The sequence below is a fragment of the Ovis aries genome, chromosome 12 (assembly GCF_016772045.2).
Source record: "Ovis aries strain OAR_USU_Benz2616 breed Rambouillet chromosome 12, ARS-UI_Ramb_v3.0, whole genome shotgun sequence".
Taxonomy (NCBI): domain Eukaryota; kingdom Metazoa; phylum Chordata; class Mammalia; order Artiodactyla; family Bovidae; genus Ovis; species Ovis aries.
In genome coordinates this window covers 73,025,955-73,051,229 of record NC_056065.1, presented here as the reverse complement: position 1 = coordinate 73,051,229, position 25,275 = coordinate 73,025,955, and the positions used below count along the sequence as shown (strand labels likewise).

Genomic DNA, 25,275 nt, shown 5'->3' with positions numbered 1-25,275 from the left:
GTTACTTCCATCAGAAAAGCCAGCAGTCTTGGGAGAAAGTGGATCCATGTCCTGAGACCGACTCCAGAGATTCTGCTCAGCCTAGACAGTTTTTGAAGGGAAAGGAAGGAAAGAATCTGAGTGAATCATCAAGGCAGGAGGCTGAGTTCCGCATCCTTCTCCATTGTATGCAGACTGGCTGACTCTCTCTCTTCAGAGGTTATCTTGCCCCTGTAATCTGCCCGCAGGATAGCTGAGGGGACTACTGGGGGTACAAAGCTAGTTACTCTTCAAATACATAATTCTTCATTCTTCTTTTAATCTAGGGGAAAAAATCAACAAGTATGCATTCAGGATAGCATAACTCAGAAGCTAGTTTAAATTGCCTAGTGACCTCATTCCTATAGTTAGGTTCTTTTGAGGCTAGAGGGGAACAGAAATGGGCAAACAGGAAAGGAGCAAAAGAGCTATTTCAATTCCTCACTGTCAAACATCATTCCATTTCTACGGGTTTAGGAGCAAAGGTCTGTCTTCTCTAATTTCTTTATGCTGACAAAGGACTGCATATTTTCTGAGTTCAAGATGCCATCATGGGTCTGTAGCGTCTCTTTGTTAACAATTTTAAATGTCTGCTTACATGAATACGGGTAGAGCAAGCTATAATTATTTTGATGCCCAGAAAGATATAGATCATTATGAGTAATAATGTAATTCTCTTGAGACCAGTTCTTAGAATTGTATTAGTCAGATTCAGTGCTGCTCACGATGGAACAGCTTATGTCATGTCCGCTTGTGGCTGTTATAGCGTCTGAAACACAGCTCAGGGATATGCATCAGACACCGAGACTATTAGGACTCTACTCTCCTAATCATTAACTGCTCAAGCCTGGTCTTCCGTAACTCTGGGAGTCCTGGGAGACTTCAACTTTTCTAAAAACAAGAGGTGGGGGACATAGAGGGGATTTTGTATCTGGGGTAGGGGGACCCGGCAGGGTTCTGGTGGGTCCCAAATTCACCTAACAAATACAATGCTAAGACTCTATCAAGGAATAATCATCAATCCAATCATAGATATATAAACAAAAACATTTTTTGTAGAATTTTTTTCAACCTGTCTATATACCTATAAGCAAAACTACCAACACCTACCTAAAAACAGCCAATGGGCATGTGCCTGAAGTCAGATTCCAATTAACATATGACTGAGCTGAGTGTATTATATGGGTTTTAAATCATTTAACATTTTCCCGTGATCTTGTTCAGGAACTTCCATGTAATAAGTGCATACCATAAATCCTTTATTTCTAGCATTAGAAAACTAGTCTTTTCCAGCACTCACTAAATAATTAAATGTTATGAATGATATTTAAAGAATATTATTTTGAAGAGGCGCCAAATCACTGGCCCTCATTGGGCACACATCTGTCTCAGTCCTCCCCTGGGGAGACAGCTGGCCTTGAGGGAACTGCGGCTAGGCTCTCCCAGAGCCAGCACGGTTAGGCCATACCCGCTTCCCTCAGTGCACCTGCTCCTCCTCCCGCTCTCCCGGTTAAGCTCTGCTTCACTTGGGACAGACTCAGTCTGGCCATCACAGTCCTTTCTCAGCCCTCAGTGTACCCTTGACTTCAGCCCCATTGCCTATTCTCTTGGTCTCTCCATATTCCAACTCTAAACTCCCTCCAAAGAAGAGGTATCTAACTGGTTCAGCTGAATTTTATAAGTCAAGCCCCCAGATCACTTATGATGACCAGCCTAGAGAAGTACAGTCATTGACTCAGGTCAAATCAGTGAGGCCACGCTGAGGGCAGACAGAGCTAGACTAGCAGCAAGGTAGGCAATGCCATAGGCATGTCTGAGCTCCCTGAACAGCCTTTGGGTGTGCGTGCAGTGTGGGTGCTCAGTAGTGTCCAACTCTTTGCAACCCCATAAACTGTAGCCCATCAGGCTCCTCTGTCCATGGAATTTTCCAGGCATGGAGCAGGTTGCCATTTCCTACTTCAAAGGATCTTCCCAACCCAGGAATCAAATTCACATCTCTTGTGTCTCCTGCACTGGCAGGCAGATTCTTTATAACTGCGGCTTAGGAAGTTAGACTTTGCATGATTTTCCTTAAATACTGCTTCTGTCGAGAAGCAGTGGTTGCCTAACTTGAGATACTGAGACTGAGATAAGGAGGGTGTCCACACAGGGGCAGCAGTGGTGGTCTGGTGTAAAGTTTCAGAGCTCAAGTGGGCAGCAGAGGGTGTCCATACGGCACCTGGCACAGGGCTTCAGAACTGAGAGAGGCAGAGAAGGTATGTGCAAGGGGGCTGCAATGGGGCAGCCCAACGTAGACTGCAGAGGGCATCCTTGTGTCCTGGCATGGGGTGTCAGAGCCCAGGTATACTGGAAAGGACATCCATGTAAAGGGCACAGAAGCAACTGCAGATTAACCACCTTAATCAAATAAGTGGTATATGCTGAGGATAACAAAAGCTAGGTTCTCATTTCTGGAGTTATAAATATGAAAAGGAAGAAAATTAGAATGAATCATGTGATGTTCAATTGGAACTGGAGGTGTTGGTATGAATCGATAACTTTTAATCTACATAGATAGATATAGAAATATAGATACATGTGTCTATATGTGTGTGCATTTATTCTCTAGCTCTGTCATCTGAGAGGTCTTGGGAGCACACTTAGCACCCAGATCTTAGTTTCTAAATATCATTCTGTACTAAAAGAAACCAAGACTTCTCGGAGAAATGGTGTTGTGCCTATAAAGAAAAAACTGCTCAAAGAATAATGACATGTTATTAGAACACAGAAACTTTTCAAGGGCTCCCATGAAACAAATCTAGGACCATCTAAGACCATTGGGACTTTCAAATAAATAGTAATGATAAAAACAGATTATAAGCTATTACAGACAATAAGAATTCATAATGATATAAATAAACACAGGAGTAAATAAGCAGGGAGAGAATAAGGTTTTCCCATACAATAAAAAACCAAGTGATAAATACAGAAGGAATAATGAAATTAGGCAACCATTTGGCAACCATCACAGCAGTCATTTATCCAAGAAGTATCAATCAATGCTAAACCTAGTGGGTAAAATTTAATAAGAAATATAGTATTTATGTAGTCTCAAAATACTACCCTATTCAACAAAAACAACAACAACAAAAAAACAGCCTGATTCAAAAATTGGCAAGGACGTTAATAGACACTTCCCTGGAGACGACATACAAATAGCCAAGAGTTACATAATAACTGCTCAACATCACTAATTACCAGAGAAATGCAAATTGAAACCATAAGATGTCACCTCACAACTGTTAGGATGGCCGAAATCAAAAACAGAAACAAAAAAATAACAACTGTTGACAGGATGTGAAGAAATCAGAACCCTCGTGCCCTGTGGGTGAGAATGCAGCAAGGTGCAGCTACTGGGGAAAATAGATGGAGGTTCCTTCAAAAGTCAAAAACAGCATTACTACACGATGCAGAAAGTCCTCTCCTGGCTATATATCAAAAGAACTGAACGCAGAGTCTTTCTTTTCTTCCCTTCCTTTTCTAAATTGAAGTATAGCTGACTTACAATGTTATATTAGTTTCAGGTGTACAACACAGTGATTCAGTATTTTCAGAAAGCAGAGTCTTGAAGCGATATCTGTACCCTCATGGAAGCATTATTCACAATCGCTAAAACACGGAAGCCATCCAAATGTCCATGGACAGATAACAGATAAGCAAACTGATTTATGGAGCGATGACATACATACAATTCAGTCTGAAAAAGAAAGGACATTTTGATATATGCTCAGTTCGGTTCAGTTCAGTTCAGTCGCTCAGTCGTGTCCAACTCTTTGCGACCCCATGAATCGCAGCACGCCAGGCCTCCCTGTCCATCACCATCTCCTGGAGTTCACTCGGACTCACATTCATCAAGTCGGTGATGCCATCCAACCATCTCATCCCCCTGTCGTCCCCTTCTCCTCCTGCCCCCAATCCCTCCCAGCTTCAAAGTCTTTCCCAATGAGTCAACTCTTTGCATGAGGTGGCCAAAGTACTGGAGTTTCAGCTTTAGCATCAATCCTTCCAAAGAAATCCCAGGGCTGATCTCCTTCAGAATGGACTGGTTGGATCTTCTTGCAGTCCAAGGGACTCTCAAGAGTCTTCTCCAACACCACTGTTCAAAAGCATCAATTCTTTGGCGCTCAGCCTTCTTCACAGTCCAGCTCTCACATCCATACATGACCACAGGAAAAACCATAGCCTTTACTAGATGGACCTTTGTTGGCAAAGTAATGTCTCTGCTTTTCAATATGCTATCTAGGTTGGTCATAACTTTCCTTCCAAGAAGTAAGCATCTTTTAATTTCATGGCTGCAGTCGCCATCTGCAGTGATTTTGGAGCCCCCAAAAATAAAGTCTGACACTTTATTTATTTCCACCGTTCCCCATCTATTTCCCACGAAGTGATGGGACCAGATGCCATGATCTTCGTTTTCTGAATGCTGAGCTTTAAGCCAACTTTTTCACTCTCCTCTTTCCCTTTCATCAAGAGGCTTTTTAGCTCCTCTTCACTTTGTGCCATAAGGGTGGTGTCATCTGCATATCTGAGGTTATTGATATTTCTCCTGGCAATCTTGATTCCAGCTTGTGTTTCTATGCTACAACATGAATAAACCTCGAGAATATTATTCTAAGTGAAGTCAGTCACAAAAACACAAATACTGTGTAATCAAATTTATATGAGGTACAGAGAGTAGTCAAGATCACATAGAAAAGTAAAATGGTGGCTGCCAGAGACTCAGAGGAGGGGGAAGAGGGAGTTAGTGTTTAATAGGTACAGAGTTTCCGGTTTGCAAGATGCAAAGAGTTTTGGAGATAAAAGACAGTGATCGTTGCACAACACCATGAATGCATTAATACTTAGTACCACTGAGCCATAGGCTTTAAAATGGTTAAGATCATTTGAAAAAATGAGAAAGTGAAGAAATGAAACAAAAAGTATGATCCTTCAAAATATATTTATTGATTACGGAGGGGCAGGTATGAAATGAGTACTTTTACAGTGGAGAGACCTGACAGACACCACCTGAACCAAACAATCCAAGTTACTTACTATCCCAGGTTCTGGGATAAACTGAAATCATGCATCATCCGATGGGCTACAGTGTGAAGGGGAGAAGTTAATTTGTAATGATCCTGTCAAAAATATATGCCTGAATCAAATCATAAGGAAACAGAAATCCAAACTAAGGAACATTCATCAGCAGTGTGCTGGTAAATGGTTACCAACTAGCTCTCTGGAAAGGGAACATTAAGAACTCTGATTTGTAGCATTTCCATGGTATAAATAATCTCTTGATAGCCATATCAACAGGAGATCAACCTGCTTGCAAAATTCATGATCACTGCACAACCAGCACTCATCATCCAGGGTAAGCCAGCTCTGGTACAAAATGACTGGCGGTACTCTTTGATAATGTCTAAGTCATGAAAGTCAAGGAAAAATTAGAGAATTTTGAGCCTAAAGAAAGCTAAAGAGTTATAACAACTAAAATGCAAAATATGATCCCTGACTGAATCCTTTGCTGTCAAGAATATCATTGGGACAAACTTGAATGGCACCTGTGGATTAGATGAAAGGGATAAATCAGTGTTGATGGAGGAGGTTGAATAGTGGCCCTCAGAACACACATCTATCTACATCCAAACTCCTTGAACCTGTGAAGGTGACCTTATTTGGGAAAAAAAAAAAAAAAAAAAGAAGGTCTTTTCAGTTGTGATTAAGTTAAGCATCTTTCAGTATATCATCCAAGATTACCTGGGTGGGACCTAAACCCAATGACGGTTTTCAGGTTCAGTTCAGTTGCTCAGTTGTGTCCAGCTCTTTGTGACCCCATGGACTGCAGCACGCCAGGCTTCCCTGTCCATCACCAACCATTGGAATTTACTCAAACTCATATCCACTGAGTCAGTGATGCCATCCAACCATCTCATCCTCTGTTGTCCCCTTCTCCTCCCACCTTCAATCTTTCCCAGCATCAGGGTCTTTTCCAATGAGTCAGTTCTTCCATCAGGTGGCCAAAGTATTGGAGTTTCAGCTTCAGCATCAGTCCTTCCAATGAATAGTCAGGACTGATTTCCTTTAGGATGGACTGGTTGGATCTCCTTGCAGTCCAAGAGACTCTCATGAGTCTTCTCCAACACCACAGTTCAAAAGCATCAATTCTTTGACACTCAGCTTTCTTTATAGTCCGACTCTCACATCCATACATGACCACTGGAAAAACCATAGCCTTGACTAGATGGACCTTTGTTGACAAAGTAATGTCTCTGCTTTTTAATATGCTGTCTAGATTGGTCATAACTTTTCTTCCAAGGAGCTGGCAAGAGTGAACATCAACATTTTAGGAATCAGCGAACTAAAATGGACTAGAATGGGTGAATTTAACTCAGATGACCATTATATCTACTATTCTGGACAAGAATCCCTTAGGTGAAATGGAGTAGTCATGAAATTAAAAGATGCTTGGTCCTTTCCTCAGAGTAGCTGGAGGAAACCCAGGGAAGGGTTTTGGCTGAAGACAGGCAGTGTATGGTGTTGAATCAGCCCCAAATCCTTTGAAGATAAGATAAAGTCTGTTGCTTAATTTCACAAGGTGACTTTGGCAAGAGCATTTCTGTGCAAGTACAGGAGGGCCTGGGAAATGTATCTTCTCTGATTGCCTTAGAGCCTCAGCACTTCCCCCACAACAAGAATAAAAAAAGAGATTTTAAGAATCTCCACAGTTGAAGGGTAGACCCAAACCAATTCCACCAACATCACCAAATCTCCCACATGCAGCCTAAATAGTTGTGCCTAGAGAGACTCGTCAGTGTCCTGTGTGTTCATCCAGGGTTTCCCTACTAACTCAGCTGGTAAAGAATCCGCTTGCAATGCAGGAGACCCAGTTTGGTTCCTAGGTTGGGAAGATCCCCCGGTAAAAGGGATAGGCTACCCACTGCAGTATTTGTGGACTTCCCCGTTGGCTCAGACCATAAAGAGTCTGCCTGTGATGCGGGAGACCCAGGTTTGAGCCCTGGGTCAGAAAGATCTGCTGCAGAAGGGAATGGCTACCCCCTCCAGTATTCTGGCCTGGAGAATCCCCATAGACAGAGGAGCCTGGTAGGCTACAGTCCATGGGGTCAGGAAGAGTCAGACATGACTGAGCGACTAAGTACACACATGTGTTCATCCACCAGGGGTCAGGTTCATCCACGAAGGTTTCAGGGTAGGCATTTGCGTCGCCTTCACTTTATGTCACATGAGAGGGGCTTCAAGAGGATTATTTGGAGACCTTTACAAGTGTCCCTGGAGTTTGGGGATTGGTATTTGACTCATACTTGCAAGTCTAAAGGCAAGAGGCAGGGCTGAAACTGTTTTCACTTGAGAGTGAAGCTGCGTGCATCATTGGATCAAATATATCTACACATAGCAGGCTTCCCAGAGACCTGGGAGGGGTGAAGGGGAACTGGCTTGGGGTCACCTGCTCAGAGATGGTGGATGGACTGGGTCAGGAAGGCTGGACTGACTGGAGCCCTGGAATGAGGAGGGCGCTGAGTGAAGTGAGCTAGAGGAACCATTGCTCATGCCAAGGGAGTCTCCGCAGACCTCTGAGGAACCCATAAAAAGCCCCACAAAATCCACTATCACTTCCTCCAGGTCACTAGAACCCTAAGATAGGGATTTTTTTTTTTTTTCCTGGTCTCTTGAAATAATTTCAGACCTATGGAGGAGTTGCAAGAATAGGACAAACGACTTCCCCATCACCCCTTAACTGAATTATTTGAAAGTAGCTGCTATTTTAATTGAGGTAGTTGCTGACCTGATATCCCATCATTCCTGAATATGTCAGCATGCATTTCCTACAAGGAAGGACATTCTCCTACATAACCATACAAGTGAGGAATGCAGTTTATTGGTTCCTTACACCTGCTGTAATACATAAGCCGGGTCTGAGGTCAACAGAAATGTATTTTCTCACAGTTCTGAAGACCAAGAGTCTGAAATCAAGCACAGAGGCCTGCTTTTGACCTCTTCTGCTCAGCTAACAAGCTCCAGCACACAGCTAGGCCGCCAGTTCCCTGGCTCTTGCTGTTTCTACAGTGGCTGAGTCCCTGCGTTTCTGGGACAGAGCTAATTGCAAACAGTCTGGCCCATTTATCACCAAGTCTGCACCCTTACTTGTCAGACTCCATGTCCTATATTTTGCTTTAGAAAATATGGTCACCATAGTTCTGTTTCTTTGTGGTCTAAAACTTCCCAGAAGATAAATCTAACTGCTGGCTCCATTCTCCCTACATAAACCGAAACTTAACCCTGAGCAAAAGCACTTAGACTTCTAATCCCTTCACTTTCTAACTGCTTAGTGCATATTAGAACAGTGGCAGTGGTCGTTTTTTCATCTTAGATGTCTTTCATCATTTCATATTCTATTGAAAGTGAAAGTGACAGTCGCTCAGTCATGTCTGACTCTTTGCGACCCCATGGACTATATCGTCCATGGAATTTTCCAGGCCAGAACACTGGAGTGGGTAGCCTTTCGCCTTCTCCAAGGTATCTTCCCAACCCAGGGATTGAACCCAGGTCTCCAGCATTGCAAGCGGATTCTTTACCAGCTGAGTCATTAGGCACTAAACCATGTCTGACTCCTTTGCAACATGGACTGTAGCCCACCAAGCTCCTCTGTCCGTGGGATTCTCCAGGCAAGAATACTAGAGTGGGTTGCCATTTCCTTCTCCAGGGGATCTTCCCCACCCAGGGGTCAAACCCATATCTCCAGCTTGGCAGGCAGGTTCTTTACCACTGAACCACCTGGGAAGCCCATATTAGGACAGTAATTTATTTATTTATCCATTTGATGTAACTAGTTTCATATTCCAGTCCATTTTTTATGAACAATAGTTGACCAAGTGGATCTTGTAGGGTGCAATCAGAAAACAAATTTATTTTTTCCTTCAGACCTGTTCTATGGGTGAGTTCTTCTCTGAACCTGGACACGATCAAGGGTAGATGGCAGCACTCTAGAATAATAAAGGATCTTTTGGCTGCTTCCAGTTTTAGGAAAGGCCTCACTTCGGTAATTAATTAAAACATCCACCTGTTTGTAATTTAACTCTAAGCAAAGCTTCTCCCAGGACTTCCCCGGTGGTCCAGGGGTTAAGACTCTGCATTCCCAATGCAGGGGGCCTCCGGTTATGGAACTAGACCCCACATACTGCAACTAAGAGTGCGCAAGCTGCAGCTAAAAATCTCGAGTGCTTCAACTAAGACCCAGCACAGACGAAATAAATGAATAATGTTTTATTCTAAAGGGGGGAAAAAAGCTTCCCTCCTCATCAAGCTTGAACCTGTTGTCTTAGGAAATCCGGGATAGAATAGAGATGTGTTCAGCCTGTCCTCCTGCTCCTGGCCTCCTCCTATGCACCAGGCTCCCTCTGGCCGCTCCTAGAAAAGCAAAGGGAGGATGCAGGGTACAGAGTTCCTTGGCTGGCGCCCAGCTTACAGCCCCAGTGTCCTCTGGACACTTTGGTCCATGTCGAAATCTCGTGTTCTCTGGACTGGAGGGTGACCACACCTGCCTCGGGCACTGGGTGCTTTTGTGGGTTTTTGGAGGTTCGTGCATGTTCTCTGGAGGTCCCTGCTGGGATATTGAATTCTTCCAGTGAGCTGGACAGCAGTTGCTTGTGCCATTCCCCTCAGACTCTGAGAACACAGTGGGAGCGCAGGCAGACACACTCACCACATACTGCTGTCCTTTCGGGCAGGAACTGGAAATGACTCCAGGGGAGAAGGGATGAGGCCTGGGTCAAGGCCCACAGGGAGGTGAGCGGAGTGTGGGCAGGATTTCAGGCCCCCAAAGGGAGAGTGCCCTTTCGTATGACAGTTTGTACTGGCTCTGCAGGGGCCTTGCCTGTAACCAGTGCCTCCCAGGCTGGGTCAGACTCCAGCCCTGAGTGCCCCCCAAACTTCTGTGGACAAGGTCTCCATGAGATGCCCTTGAAGCTCTCTCATAAGGATCAACCCCTTCTTCTAGGAAGCTTAGCGAGACACTGTTCATTTCTTCACCCTAATACCTGTCCTCTCTGACCTCTTCACCTTAGGCCCTTCTTATTCCCTCGGGATGGTTAAGGGTCTACGTGTTGCAAACTTGATTTTGTATGTTAGGGTTTGCGAGGTCGGGGGGAGGGGGATGTTGTTCATATTGCCACATCCTAAATAAGTTGCACCGGTAGCCTGGAACTTTCCTTCAGAAGAGGAGTCGTTTGAAGTTTACTACATTCTCAATCTTTGAACCTCAGCTGAAACTAAAGCAGGAAAAGTCAAATTTTAACATCCTCTTACGTTATTATTTATTCCACTTTAACCAGTTCCCCTTAGCTCAAAGATCCTTTCTGAAAAACAGAAGTCTGTGTTCTTTAAAAGGGACTCTGCCCTTTTCAGCTCTCTGAAACTTCGAATGCAAAGGTCTCCTCACACAGCTAAGTGGCATTGTGTGGGGAAGTGAGTGAGAATAGTGCTTTGAGGAGAAAACAGACTTTAGTGAAATGCACCCAGATTCTTTTAGAACAGTGAGAACCTAGGAGGCTTTTTCCCCTTTATTCTATTTTTGATATATCTCTGCTTTCCTTTAGTGAGCCTCCACTGTTTTACAACCGTTTATCTGCAGTTTCAAAATGCAAAAACTGGCGGCAGGGCTGCTCCTGCTGCTGCTGCTGCTGCTGCTGCTAAGTCACTTCAGTCGTGTCTGACTCTGTGCGACCCTATAGACGGCAGCCCACCAGGCTCCGCCATCTCTGGGGAGGGGCAAAGAAAAAGGCTCTGAAAAGCAAGAACTTTTTAAAAATAATTAATCATATAAAATTAATTTAACTTGAACTGAAGCGAGGCTACTTAAAGCCTTTATTTCAGTGTGAACTTTCAAATATCTCAGTGCAGAAATTATGTGTTTCCTTACAGGATGCATCCCCAGGTCCTACTAGAAGTGTTCTACACAGTGTATACAATACTGTATCTTGTATATGGGATTCCCTGGTAACTCAGCTGGTAAAGAATCTGCCTGCAATGCAGGAGACCCTGGTTCAATTCGGGATAAGGGATAGGCTTATCCTGAAGGGATAAGAATGGATAGGCTACCCACTCCAGTATTCTTGGGCTTCCCTTGTGGCTCAGATGGTAAAGAATCTGCTAGCAATGTGGAAGACCTGGGTTCGATTCCTGGGCTGGGAAGGTCCTCTGGTGAAGGGAACAGCTACCCACTCCAGTACTCTGGCCTGGAGAATTCCATGGACTGTATAGTCCATGGGGTTGCAAAGAGTCAGACACGACTGAATGACTTTCACTTTCATATCGTATACACCAATAAACATTATTGGAGAAGAAATGGCAACCGACTCCAGTATTCTCGCCTGGGAAATGCCATGGACAGAGGAACCTGGCGGGCTGAGTCCATGGGGTTTCAAAAGAGTCGGACACAACTCGGTGGCTTAACTGCCATCACTGCCACCACTGCCATATACAGTATAAGCTTCGCACCATCTTCTAAATCTCAAAAATAATTCTATAACACATCAGGCCCCAAGGGTTCTGGATAAGTGCTTAGAAGCCTATACTTTTACAGAGGAGAAAATATAACAAACTTTGTTATTATTTTTCCTGCTCTATTGGCTTTTCATTGTAACTAACCCAATTCTCATCTCTAGTTTTTGTACAAGCCATTCCCCCACCACCCTGGCTCTTCCTGAATTTTCTTTCATCAAATCAGAGTTCAGAATTTACCACCTGCAGCTGAAGTTTCCTAACTAGCTGAACATCTTTCTTCACCTGAATATTCACTGTAGATTTTGGACATGTGTTTTCCCTGATCGTACTAGTTTGAGCCTTAAAGAGATACAACTCATAGTTTACTGACAGCCTGTCCAACTGTCACTGTGAGAGACTGCTCCTCCTTCCGAAGACCTTGCCCCTCCATTTCTCCTGCGAGGTCTTAGATCAGGTTCAGTAAGCTTATGTCACCACGGCTTTCCTTCTGCCATAACCACCCTTAAAAACATCCTAGATATGGTTAGTGGATAGAGACCCTCTTTCCCACTGAACCCTTCAGCACAGCCCTCCAAGCCAGAACACCAACTAGAAGAATCTGAGGAGGAGGTGGGCTCTGATCTGCAGATTCTCCCCATATAGAACTTGTGGGAATTAAATCTGAGAACTACTGGGTTAAAGGTTGGCAGATCAATGGCAGGCCAGAAAATCTGAGAGATGAAATATGGTTGTAATAAATGTTAGTGACAGCTGCAGCCTTCTGAAAAACTGACAGTTCCCATAGGTAATTAGGTTACAGTGTACCTCTTGAATAATTTTTCATAATATAGATGAATATCTTTCAGTAGTCAGTTCAATCTTGACTCTTATCTAATAATTCAGTATTCTTCATGTATGTGTGTGTGTTCATTTCAGGAGTACAGCAAAGTGATTCAGTTATATATACACATCTATTCTTTTTCAGATTCTTTTCCATTATCAGTTCAGTTCAGTTCAGTCACTCAGTCATGTCCAGCTCTTTGCGACCCCATGAATCGCAGCACGCCAGGCCTCCCTGTCCATCACCAACTCCCAGAGTTCACTCAGACTCACGTCCATCAAGTCAGTGATGCCATCCAGCCATCTCATGCTCTGTCATCCCTTTCTCCTCCTGCCCCCAATCCCTCACAGCATGAGTCTTTTCCAATGAGTCAACTCTTTGCATGAGGTGGCCAAAGTACTGGAGCTTCAGCTTTAGCATCAGTCCTTCCAAAGAAATCCCAGGGCTGATCTCCTTCAGAATGGACTGGTTGGATCTCCTTGCAGTCCAAGGGACTCTCAAGAGTCTTCTCCAACACCACAGTTCAAAAGCATCAATTCTTCGGCACTCAGCCTTCTTCACAGTCCAACTCTCACATCCATACATGACCACAGGAAAACCATAGCCTTGACTAGACGGACCTTAGTCGGCAAAGTAATGCCTCTGCTTTTGAATATACTATCTAGGTTGGTCATAACTTTTCTTCTATTATAGGTTACTACAAAATATCCAGTTTAGTTCCTGGTGCTAACACAGTAGGTCCTTGTTGGTTATCTATTTTATATATAGTAGTATATCTGTTAATCCCAAATTCCTAATTTATCCCTCCCTTTCTTTCCCTTTTGGTAACCATAAGTTTGTTTTCTTTGTCTTTGGGTCTATTTCTGCTTTGTAAATTAGTTCACTTTTATTATTTTGTTAGATTCCACATATGAGCGATATTATATGAAATTTATCTTTGCCTAGCTTATTTCACTTAATATGATGATCTCTAGGTCTATCCATGTCTCTGTAAGTTGTATTATTTCATTCTTTTTATGACTGAGGAATGTTCCAATGTATGTGTATACTACATCTTCTTTATCCATTCCTGTCTATGGACATGTAGGGTGTTTCCATGTCTTAGCTATTGTAAACAGTGCTGCAAAGAACACTGGATATGTGTATCTTTTCGAATTAGAGCTTTCTCTGGATATATGCTCAGAAGAAGGATTGTAGGATCATATGGTAACTCTGTTCTCAGTTTTTAAGGGAACTTCATACGGTTCTCCATAAAGGTTGGACCAACTTACATTCCCACCAGGAGTGTAGAAGGGCTCCCTTTCTCCACACCCTCTCCAGAATTTATTGTTTCTAAATTTTTGGGTGATGGCCATTCTGACCAGTGTGCAATGATACCTCATTGTACTTTTGATATGCATGTCTCTAAAAATTAGCAATGTTGAGCATTTTTCACATGCCTGTTGGTCGTCTGTATGTCAATTCAGTATTTTCCTTCACCTCTTAAACTGTTTTTTGAAACTATCCATTTTTTTGATGAATTTTTCAAAACTCTTCTGCCACATCTGGCTCCTTCCCTATCCCTCTCCTTTTTTCTTCTTTCCCTTTAGGAACAACAACAATAATAATAAAAAAAATTCTGTCACCCTTTCTCCTTCAAAAGAATTTAGAATCCTTTTTTGTACTTTGAGCATTACCTAAGTCATAATCGAGAATAGAAAGTGGGGACTTCCCTGGTGGTCGAGTGGTTAAGAATCCCCCTGCCAATGCAGGAGACACAGGTTTGATCCTTGGTCCGGGAAGGTCCCACACGCTGCGGAGCAACTAAGCCTCTGCATCCCAACTACTGAGCAGAACTCTCCAGCCCATGCTCTGCTGACAGGCACTGCAAGAGTAGCCCCCACTGGCTGCCACCTAAAGAAAACCCGTGCAGAGCAATGAACATCTAACACAGCCAAAAACTAATTAATTAACTAATTTTGTAGAAAAAGCCTAGAAAAGGGTTAGTGGGACAAATATCTCTGCTACAAGAATGCAGACTATATGTTCACATGGTCCCTTCCTTCTGCATTTCTGTTGCTACCTGGACAGATACATTAAGAAATGCCACAGTCAATATCTTTATTATCATCTAGAAGAGTATAAGGGCCAAAAGGTAAACCCCACTCCCCACCCGCAAACATTATCCACGTGGAACCTGTGAATGTGAGCTTATATGAAAAACAGATCTTTGCAGATGTGATTAAGGATCTCAGATGAGGTCATCCCAGATTATCCGGATGAGTCTAAATCCAGTGAAAAGTGGCTTAATAAAATGAGCAAAAGACACACCCAAATTTGTGAAGATGGAGGCAGAGACTGGAGTGTGTACCTACAAGCCGAGGAACAGCAAAGGTGAGGAGCAGACGCTAGAACCGTGATGAGACAAGAAAGGGTTCTTCACAGAAGCCTTTGGAGGCAATGTGGCCCTGCTGATACCTTGGTAACCTCCAGAGCTATGAGAGAATAAACAGTTGTCTCGGCCTCCAAGTTTCTGTAAATTTGTTATGGCCGTACTGGGAAACTAACACAAAAAGCCCGGGAGTAACTAGCCCTGTCTGTTTACGGGTACTCTCACCTGCCAGCTTTGCTGTTATTGTTTGGTCACTCAGTCCTGTCCGACCCTTTGCAACCCCATGACTGCAGCCCAGCAGGCGTCCCTGTCCTTCACCACCTCGCAGAGCTTGCTCAAACTCATGTCCATCAAGTCAGTGATGCCATCCAACCATCTCATCCTCTGTCGCCCGCTTCTCCTCCTGCCCTCAATCTTTCCCAGCATCAGGGTCTTTTCCAATGAGTCAGTTCTTCCCATCAGGTGGCCAAAGTATTGGAGCTTCAATTTCAGCATCAGTCCTTCCAGTGAATATTCAGAGCTGATTTCCTTTAGGAATGACAGGCTGGATCTCCTTTCAGTCCAAGGGACTCTCAAAAGTCTTCAACACCACAGTTCAAAGGCATCAATTTTTCAGCGCTCAGCCTTCTTTATGGTCCAACTCTCACATCCATACATGACTAATGGAAAAACCAAAGCTTTGACAATATGGACCTTTGTCAGAAAAGTAATGCCTCTGCTTTTTAATAGGCTGTCTAGGTTTGTCATAGCTTTTCTTCCAAGAAGCAAGCGTCTTTTAATTTCATGGCTGCAATCACCATCTGCAGTGATTTTGGAGCCCAAGAAAATAACGTGTCACTGTTTCCATTGTTTCTCCATCTATTTGCATCAAATGATGGGACCAGATGCCATGCTCATCATTTTTTGAATGTTGAGTTTTAAGCTAGCTTTTTCACTCTCCTCTTTCACCTTCATCAAGAGGATCTTTAATTCCTCTTCACTTTCTGCCAGAAGGGTGGTGTCATCTGCATATCTGAAGTTATTGCTATTTCTCCTGGCAGTCTTAATTCCAGTTTGTGCTTCATCCAGCCTGGCAATACGCATGATGTACTCTGCATAGAAGTTAAATAAGCAGGGTGATGATATACAGCCCTGACGTACTCCTTCCCCAGTTTGGAACCAGTCTGTTGTTCCATGTCCAGTTTGAACTCTTGCTTCTTGACCTGCATACAGGTTTCTCAGGAGGCAGGTGAGGTGGTCTGGTATTTCTCTTTAAGAATTTTCCACAGTTTGTTGTGATCCACACAGTCAAAGGCTTTAGCGTAGTCAATGAAGCAGAAGTAGATGTTTTTCTGGAATTCTCTTGCTTTTTCTATGACCCAGTGGATGTTGGCAATTTGATCTCTGGTTCCTCTGCCTTTTCTAAAGCCAGCTTGAACATCTGGGAGTTCTCTGTTCATGTACTGTTGAAGCCTAGCTTGGAGAATTTTGAGCATTACTTTGCTAGCATGTGAAATGAGTGCAATTGTGTGGTAATTTGAACATTCTTTGGCACTGTCTTTCTTTGGGACTGGAATGAAAACTGACCTTTTCCAGTCCAGTGGCCACTGCTGAGTTTTCCAAATTTGCTGGCATATTAAGTGCAGCACTTTCACAGCAGCTGTCAGCTTCAAAGTGCAAATACTTCTGCTTTTCATAAATTTTGCCTATTTGTGGGCTTAACTGTCAAGTAGAGAGAATCTTCACCCACTCCAGGAAAGGTTGGATTTGACACGTGGCTCCTAAGAAACACTCATATAAAGAACAATGACTTCTACAGAGCAAATATGCCATATGTGTGTGAGCCACTAGAATCAAATTTGAATTCTGACTTGAATTCTAGTTCTCCAACTCTGCAACTGTAGGCAATGACTTAGCCTTGAGACTTTAAATTATATATAAGAGCTAGATAAACTTAAGCTCTTATTTAGCTCCAATTTTAATGCTCATTTGTTTTGTCTCCTCCCTGTGGCTGCCCATTTTGTCTGTTTACTTAGCCCTTTCCATGACTGTAAATGTTTACTCAAGTCCCAGTCTTATATAAAGTTTTAGTTCAAAGTCCACAGCAGCTAATTAGAATCCTAGAGTTGCTTATTTCAGTTCCTTGAGAGAGACATGATGTGTGTTCAAGCCACTGTGCACATTAACCACCACCGGCCTGATCTTCTGTGGACGGAAATGCAAATCCTTTTTGAAGGGGATCCGTGTAGGAAAGCAGTGGTGAGCATCTCTAGTATACTGCCACTGTTTAAATCTCATATATTCAGATCTCTTTATCTCTTCCTTTAGAGTATATGCCTTTGAGTTCATGCTTTAAAAGTATCTCTTATCTTGAGATTATATATTCACCCATACTGTATTCTTTTAGTTTCCACAAAGTACTGCCTAATATAATTTGAATCTGTTTATTAGAATGGCATTTTTCTTTTCTTTCAGTAGCTAGCTATTCATTCTCACATGGTTTTTTGAACAGCTTACACTTTTCTCACCAATTTAAAATACTACTAATAATGGCATTTCTAAGTGTTCTCTATGTGTCAGCTTGTGCTAAATCTAATACATGGATTACTTTAGCTTAGTAATGTTATCATCCACATATTATAGCTAAGAAATGGTATGCTTGGGATTTCACACCCCAGTCATCTCACTCTAGAGCTCATACTTTTAGCCATTATGCTATTCTTATAAGCAATTTGGATCTATTTTTGGCTTAAACAATAAGGAAAATTATTGACATGACTGGAAGTCCAGATGCAGGGCAGGCTTCACAGTTGACTTGGCTCAAGTTCAGTGTCCCTGTGACTCTCTTGGCTCTGTTCTCTTCCACGTGCAGCTTCATCCTCAGGCTGATCATGAGATAGCTGAAGCAATTTCAGCCATACACAAAAACATCCAGCAGAAGAGAAACAGGATTTCTACTTTAAGAAACTCTCCTAAAAGGACAAAGAACTTTCCCAGACACTCCAACAAAATTCCCCTCAAGCCTCACTGGCCCCAAATGGGGCCTATGCCCACTCCTGTATCAACGGTGGGCAGGGAGGATGGTATTAAATAAATCATATGAGCCACCCCTAGATTTAGAGATAGTATCGGCTTCCCTTTGGCACATGGGCTACATAAAAGCGACAGGGACTCTCAACAGAGAAGTGCAGCTCTCTGACACAGAAAACCTAAAATAATAGTGGATGTAACAAGTTTAGAAGGTAGATCAAGTCTGGAGGTAAGCAATATAGGGCTAGGATGGCAGCTCATGGTCAACCAGGTTCCTTCCTTTTCTCTAAGTGCTCTGCCATTTTCAACATGAGGCTTCTACTTCATGATCCATGATAGTTCTGGAGTCACAGCCAACAGTCACAACCTCCTTCTCGAGGAATCAAGAAGGAGGAAGGATTGAGAAGGGAGAGACTGATTTCTTCCTTTAAGGATGTATCCCAGAAATCACATGACATGCTTCTGTGTACAAATTATTGGATAGCACTGAGTCATTTAGCAACAGCTGGCTGAGAGAAGCTGAGAAATGTGGACTTGGTTCCAGATAACTGTGAGCCCAGCTATAAATCTTGGATTCTACCACTAAGGAAGAGGGGCAGAAGATATATGGAGACAATACTACAGTTTCTGCAACAGGTAGAAACATAAATTCATCTGGGGTTCTGACACAGAGGAAGAAAAGGAAACTAAACTCTGGTTTGGCAACAACCTATCTTGAAGCTCTGCTTGGGTCTTGCTTTGGTTCAGCCTTAGACTAGTCAGTAACCCAGTGGTATCAGAAACTGTTTGCACATCCTGTATCACACACCCATTCCTAGAACTTGACTGCACAGTTATCTCAGCCCAAAGCTCATATCTGAGGACTGAGGATGGAGTGGTTCCCTACAGAGATTTGTTTGTATTTTTGCATTTTTAAGAGTTCATTATACATTAAAGGTTGAGGATATTAAGCTTTTGTCTGCCTAATATGTTGAAAATGATTTTCTAGTTTATCATTTTACCCTTTACCTTTATAGTGAAATTATTATAGTTACCATTTTGACATACAGAAATTTTATATTTTCTATAATCAAATATTCTTGGCCTTAACACTTTTTAACTTTTATGCTAGAATGATTTTTCATAAATAAGAATCTGATAAGTATTTATCCTCTTTCTATGATTAAATTTTTAATCAGTCAGGATATGCATTCTGCTGTACATGTAACACAACTCAATTTACAATGACTTAACACTAAATGTGAGTCTGAGTGAACTCCAGGAGTTGGTGATGGACAGGGAGGCCTGGCGTGCTGCTATTCATGGGGTCGCAAAGAGTCGGACACCACTGAGCGACTGAACTGAACTGAACTGAACTGAAGGTTTCCTTTTTCTTGGGCAATAAGTAGCCCAGAAGTGTTTTTCTGGATGTACTAGATCTTCAAAAATCTAAGCTCATTCCACATTTTTGTACTATAATCCTTAATCACATAATTAATATACAGCATTTCCTCGAGTTCATAAATGACTACTGTAATTCTAGGCATCAAATCTGTAGTCTATGTAGAAAGAAGGAGAAAGGGCAAAACATAAAAGCTACATGCCACTTGAATCTATCTATTTTATCAGGTAATCGATACCTTTCCTGGAGACCCATCTGCTAGATTTCTCACCGGCCAGGTCGAGATCACATGACTGCCCAAAAGAGCAAGGGAATCTTGAGGAAGTAAATATTTTTATCTCAACACATTGCTATCCTGAATAAAATTAGACTCTTTTATTAAAGAAAGGGAAACGGACATGGCAACCTCATTTGCCGTAATTTTCCAGGTATCATTTTTTGATATATGATAAGAAACAAGGAGTTGACAATCTTTTTTCCAGTTAGTTAATGAACTTTCTCAACATCTTTATTGATTTGGAATGCAACTTTATTATTTTTAAAACCACACAGAGGTTCCAGTTCCAATAATAACAGTGGTGGTAGTTTAGTCTCTAAGTCGTGTGTGACTCTTGTAACCCCATGATCTGTAGACTGCCAGGTTCCTCTGTCCATAGGATTTTCCAGGCAGATCCTGAAGTGGGTTGCCATTTCCTTCTCCAGCAAGAATACTGGAGTGGGTTGCCATTTCCTTCTCCAAGGCATCTTCCTGACCCAGCAATCGAACCCAGGTCTCCTGCACTGCAGGGAAATTCTCTAACTATAATAGCAGGGCCATACCTAATAGACCAACCTTCCCCAGATAGCAAACTTGGAAAAAATATAGAAAACAACCATTGAGAGCACTGAAGAGAAGGAGAAAAAGACAGAAACTGGAGAGCTGTTGGTACTTGAAAGAGGGAAATGACACTGGGTGATGTTCCCAATTTTGTAGCTTATGCTCAAGAGAAGGTCCCAATTGGTGCCATTTTTAGGCCAGAAATCTGCCATCTTACTACCTTGTAGAAGCAAAAGGAACAGTTTGGGGTTTCTGTAGCAGGTGGAAAGTAAAGGAAGACATCCCAGAAAGAAAAGAGCCACAGTAGAAGAGCCAAGTCCTGTATATAAACTTTTCTCAAATCTCTGCTCATCCCCTGAAATACTCACAGGGCAGTATAGACATCAAGAAGCTCAGTTAAGATTCAAATAAGTAAACAGGGATTTCACTTGGAACCTACTGCAAGAGACCAGAGTGTCAGCCAAGTGAGTGTTAGTGACTCAGTCGTATCCAACTCTTTGCGACCCCATGGACTGTAGCCCACCAGGTTCCTCTGTCCATGGAATTCTCCAGACAAGAATACTGAACTGGGTAGCCATTCCCTTCTCCAGGGACTCTTCCCGACCCAGGGATCAAGCGCACATTGCAGACAGATTCTTCACCATCTGTGCCACCAGGGAAGCCAAATTAACTGCCCACCAAAAAAATAAAAATCATACTCCTTGGAAGAATATGACAGAATCCCAAGGTTCTAACAATATCAAGGATACAATGAAAAGTCACTGCACATACAAGAATACAATATGTGACCCATATTCAAGAGGAAAGGCAATCAATGGAGATCAATACTAAAATGACTCAGATTTTAGAATTAGCAGACAAGGATTTTAAAGTAGCTATTATAACAATGGGCTTCCCTGATGGCTCAGTTGCTAAAGAATCCATCTGTAATACAGGAGACCCTGGGTTGATTCCTGGGTCGGGAAGATCCACTGGAGAGGGGTAGGCTATCCACTCCAGTATTCTTGGGCTTCCCTTGTAGTTCAGCTGGTAAAGAATCCGCCTGCAATGCAGGAGACCTGGGTTCGATCTCTGGGTTGGGAAGATCCCCTGGAGAAGGGAAAGGCTACACACTCCAGTATTCTGGCCTGGACATTACATGGATTGCATAGTCCATGGGGTCGCAGAGAGTCAGACATGACTGAACAACTTTCACTTTCACTTTTCATTATAACAATGCTCAAGGGTCTCAGGACACCTCTACTCTCTCCTCTTAGAAGGGGTATAATGAGTTAGTTATGCTATCGGACTAAAAACCACAATCACAGGAAACTAACCAATCTGATCACATGGGCCACAGCCTTGTCTAACTCAATGAAACTATGAGCCATGCCGTGTAGGGCCACCCAAGATAGACGGGTCATGGTGGAGAGGTCTGACAGAATGTGGTCCACTGGAGAAGGGAATGGCATACCACTTCAGTATTCTTGCCTTGAGAACCCCATGAACAGTATGAAAAGGCAAAAGATAGGACACTGAAAGATGGACTCCCCAGGTCAGCAGGTGCCCAATATGCTACTGGAGATCAGTGGAGAACTAACTCCAGAAAGAATGAGGAGATGGAACCAAAGCAAAAACAACACCCAGTTGTGGATGGGACTGGTGATGGAAGCAAGGTCCGATGTTGTAAAGAGAAATATTGCATAGGAACCTGGAATGTTAGGTCCATGAATCAAGGCAAATCGGAAGTGGTCAAACAGGAGATGGCAAGAGTGAACGTAGGCATTCTAGGAATCAGCAAACTAAAATGGACTGGAATGGGTGAATTTAACTCAGATGACCATTATATCTACTACCGCGGGCAGGAATCCCTCAGAAGAAATGGAGTAGCCATCATGGTCAACAAAAGAGTCCAAAATTCAGTACATGGATGCAATCTCAAAAATGACAGCATAATTTCTGTTCATTTCCAAGGCAAACCATTCAATATCACAGTAAGCCAAGTCTATGCCCTGACCAGCAATGCTGAAGAAGCTGAAGTTGAACAGTTCTATGAAGACCTACAAGACCTTCTAGAATTAACACCCCAAAAAGATGTCCTTTTCCTTATAGGGGACTGGAATGCAAAAGTAGGAAGTCAAGAAACATGTGGAGTAACAGGCAAATTTGGTCTTGGAGTACAGAATGAAGCAGGACAAAGGCTAATAGAGTTTTGCCAAGGGGGGTGTGTTCAAAGGAAACACCCTGTTCCAACAATACAAGAGAAGACTCTACACATGGACATCACCAGATGGTCAACACCGAAATCAGACTGATTATATTCTTTGCAGCCAAAGGTGGAGAAGCTCTATACAGTTAGCAAAAACAAGACCGGGAGCTGACTGTGGCTCAGATCATACACTCTTTATTGCCAAATTCAGACTTAAATTGAAGAAAACCAATTAGAAAACCACTAGACCATTCAGGTATGACCTAAGTCAAATCCCTTACTATTATACAGTGGAAGTCACAAATAGATTTAAGGGACTATATCTGATAGACAGAGTGCCTGAAGAGCTATGGAAGGAGGTTCGTGACATTGTACAGGAGACAGGGATCAAAACCATCCCCATGGAAAAGAAATGCAAAAAAGCAAAATGGCTGTCTGAGGAGGCCTTACAAATAGCTGTGAAAAGAAGAGAAATGAAAAGCAAAAGAGAAAAGGCAAGATATACCCATCTGAATGCAGAGTTCCAAAGAATAGCAAGGAGAATTAAGAAAGCATCCTCAGTGATCAATGCAAAGAAATAGAGGAAAACAATGGAATGGGAAAGACTAGAGATCTCTTCAAGAAAATTAGAGATACCAAGGGAACATTTCATGCAAAGATGGGCTCGATAAAGGACAGAAATGGTATGAACCTAACAGAAGCAGAAGATATTAAGAGGAGGTGGCAAGAATACACAGAAGAAGTATACAAAAAAGATCTTCATGACCAAGATAATCACGATGGTGTGATCACTCACCTAGAGCCAGACATCCTGGAATGCGAAGTCAAGTGGGCCTTAGGAAGCATCACTACAAACAAAGCTGGTGGAGGTGGTAGAATTCCAGTTGAGCTATTTCAAATCCTAAAAGATGATACTGTGAAAGTGCTGCACTCTATATGCCAGCAAATTTGGAAAACTCAGTAGTGGCCACAGGACTGGAAAAGGTCAGTTTTCATTCCAATCCCAAAGAAAGGAAATGCCAAAGAATGCTCAAAGTACCGCACAATTGCACTCATCTCACACGCTAGTAAAGTAATGCTCAAAATTCTCCAAGCCAGTCTTCAACAGTACGTGAACCAGGAAATTCCAGATGTTCAAGCTGGTTTTAGAAAAGTCAGAGGAACCAGAGGTCAAACTGCCAACATTCGTTGGATCATTGAAAAAGCGAGACAGTTCCAGAAAAACATCTATTTCTCCTTTATTGACCATACCAAAGCCTTTGACTATGTGGATCACAACAAACTGTGAAAAATTCTTAAAGAGATGGGAATACCAGACCATCTGACCTTTCTCCTGAGAAATCTGTATGCAGGTCAAGAAGCAGCAGTTAGAACTGGACATGGAACAACAGACTGGTTCCAAATAGGAAAAGGAGTGCGTCAAGGCTGTATATTGTCACTCTGCTTATTTAACTTATATGCAGAGTACATCATGAGAAATGCTGGACTGGATAAAGCACAAACTGGAATCAAGACTGCTGGGAGAAATAGCAATAACCTCAGATATGCAGATGATACCACAATTAAGACAGAAATCAAAGAAGAACTAAAGAGCCTCTTGATGAAAGTGAAAGAGGAGAGTGAAAAAGTTGGCTTAAAGTTCAACATTCAGAAAACTAAGATCATGGCATCCAGTCCCACCACTTCATGGCAAATAGATGGAGAAACAATGGAAACAGTGACCAACTTTATTTTGGCGGGCTCCAAAATCACTGCAGATGGTGACTGTAACCATGAAATTAAAAGACACTTACTCCTTGGAAGGAAAGTTATGACCAACCTAGACAGCATATTAAAAAGCAGAGACATTACTTTGTCAACAAAGGTCCGTCTAGTCAAAGCTATGGTTTTCCCAGTAGTCATGTATGGATGTGAGAGTTGGACTATAAAGAAAGCTGAGTGCCAAAGAATTGATGCTTTTGAACTGTGGTGTTGGAGAAGACTCCTGAGAGTCCCCTGGACTGAAAGGAGATCCAACAAGTCCATCCTAAAGGAAATCAGCCCTGAATATTTATTGGAAGAACTGATGCTGAAGCTGAAACTCCAGTGCTTTGGCCACCTGATGTGAAGAACTGACTCCTTGGAAAAGACCCTGATGCTGGGAAAGACTGAAGGCAGGAGGAGAGGGGATGACAGAGGATGAGATGGTTGGATGGTATCACCGGCTCAATGGATATGGGATTGGGTGGACTCCAGGAGTTGAGGATGGACAGGGAGGCCTGGCACGCTGCAGTCTATGGGGTCGCAAAGAGTTAGACATGGCTGTACAACTGAACTGAACTGATAGGGCATATGCCCACATATCCTCCAAAATACTGAGAACTAAGAATTAACCAGGCTGATGAAAGTAAGAAAAGTGATTTGGAGTATAAAATAAAGACAGGAGTTTTCATTCCCCTTGCCTAGCAAGACCAGTGACAGATCTCTGTGCTGATAGACAGCTCTTGCCAAACACTTGCTTTCCAGTGCTCTTGGGTCAAATGTTGAAGAGTTACCAGGTGTGAAATTGCATGGCTCTTTTGTAATCCTCCTTATTTACCACCTTTACTAAAAATCTAACTAATCCCTCTTCATTGAAAGTTTTCCTGCAGCCCACTCTACGCCATATCCCAGTCCGTCAAGGGGAGTTTCTTTGATACCATCATGTTTCTTTCTTTCTGAAATTTAGCACAGCAGGATAATCTCTTTGGGGAGTAGAGAGAAACTATGGGTAGAAGCACTTCATGGAGGTTACAAAGCCTGCTACAGATAAAGCACAGTTTGGCTTTGTCAGAGCTGCAGTGGATGACCATGTTAACCCACTCTCGTATCATTCAGGGAAAATAGCTTGTCCACTTGCTGCTGCCTATTCTGCAAGCAAGTTTGCTCTGGATGGGTTCTTCTCCTCTCTCAGGACGGAATATGAGGCGACCAAGGTCAATGTGTCAATCACCCTCTGTATTCTTGGCCTCATCGACACAGGTAAGGTCAAGAAATTGGAATAAATGGCCTACAGATGGACCTTCTGTCTTACTATGGTGGGTAAAGAGGGTGCTGAACTCCCTGATGTCATCGTGTGTCAAGCACTGAAAACCAATGACAGCACTGCTACTGC

General features: G+C 42.7%; 2 protein-coding genes across 6 annotated transcripts in view; one reads left to right on the top strand and one right to left on the bottom strand.

Moving 5' to 3' along the window:
• The window catches only part of LAMB3 (laminin subunit beta 3), a 191,557-nt gene that overhangs the window by 119,710 nt on the left and 46,572 nt on the right, over positions 1–25,275 (bottom strand). The window lies entirely within an intron of this gene.
• The window catches only part of HSD11B1 (hydroxysteroid 11-beta dehydrogenase 1), a 38,069-nt gene that overhangs the window by 10,292 nt on the left and 2,502 nt on the right, over positions 1–25,275 (top strand). The window contains 1 exon segment of one of the 2 annotated variants that reach the window (NM_001009395.2): positions 24,999–25,142. The exons of the other annotated variant lie outside the window; for it this stretch is intronic. Coding sequence (NP_001009395.1) covers positions 24,999–25,142 — 144 coding nt within the window. 2 annotated transcript variants of the gene reach the window in all.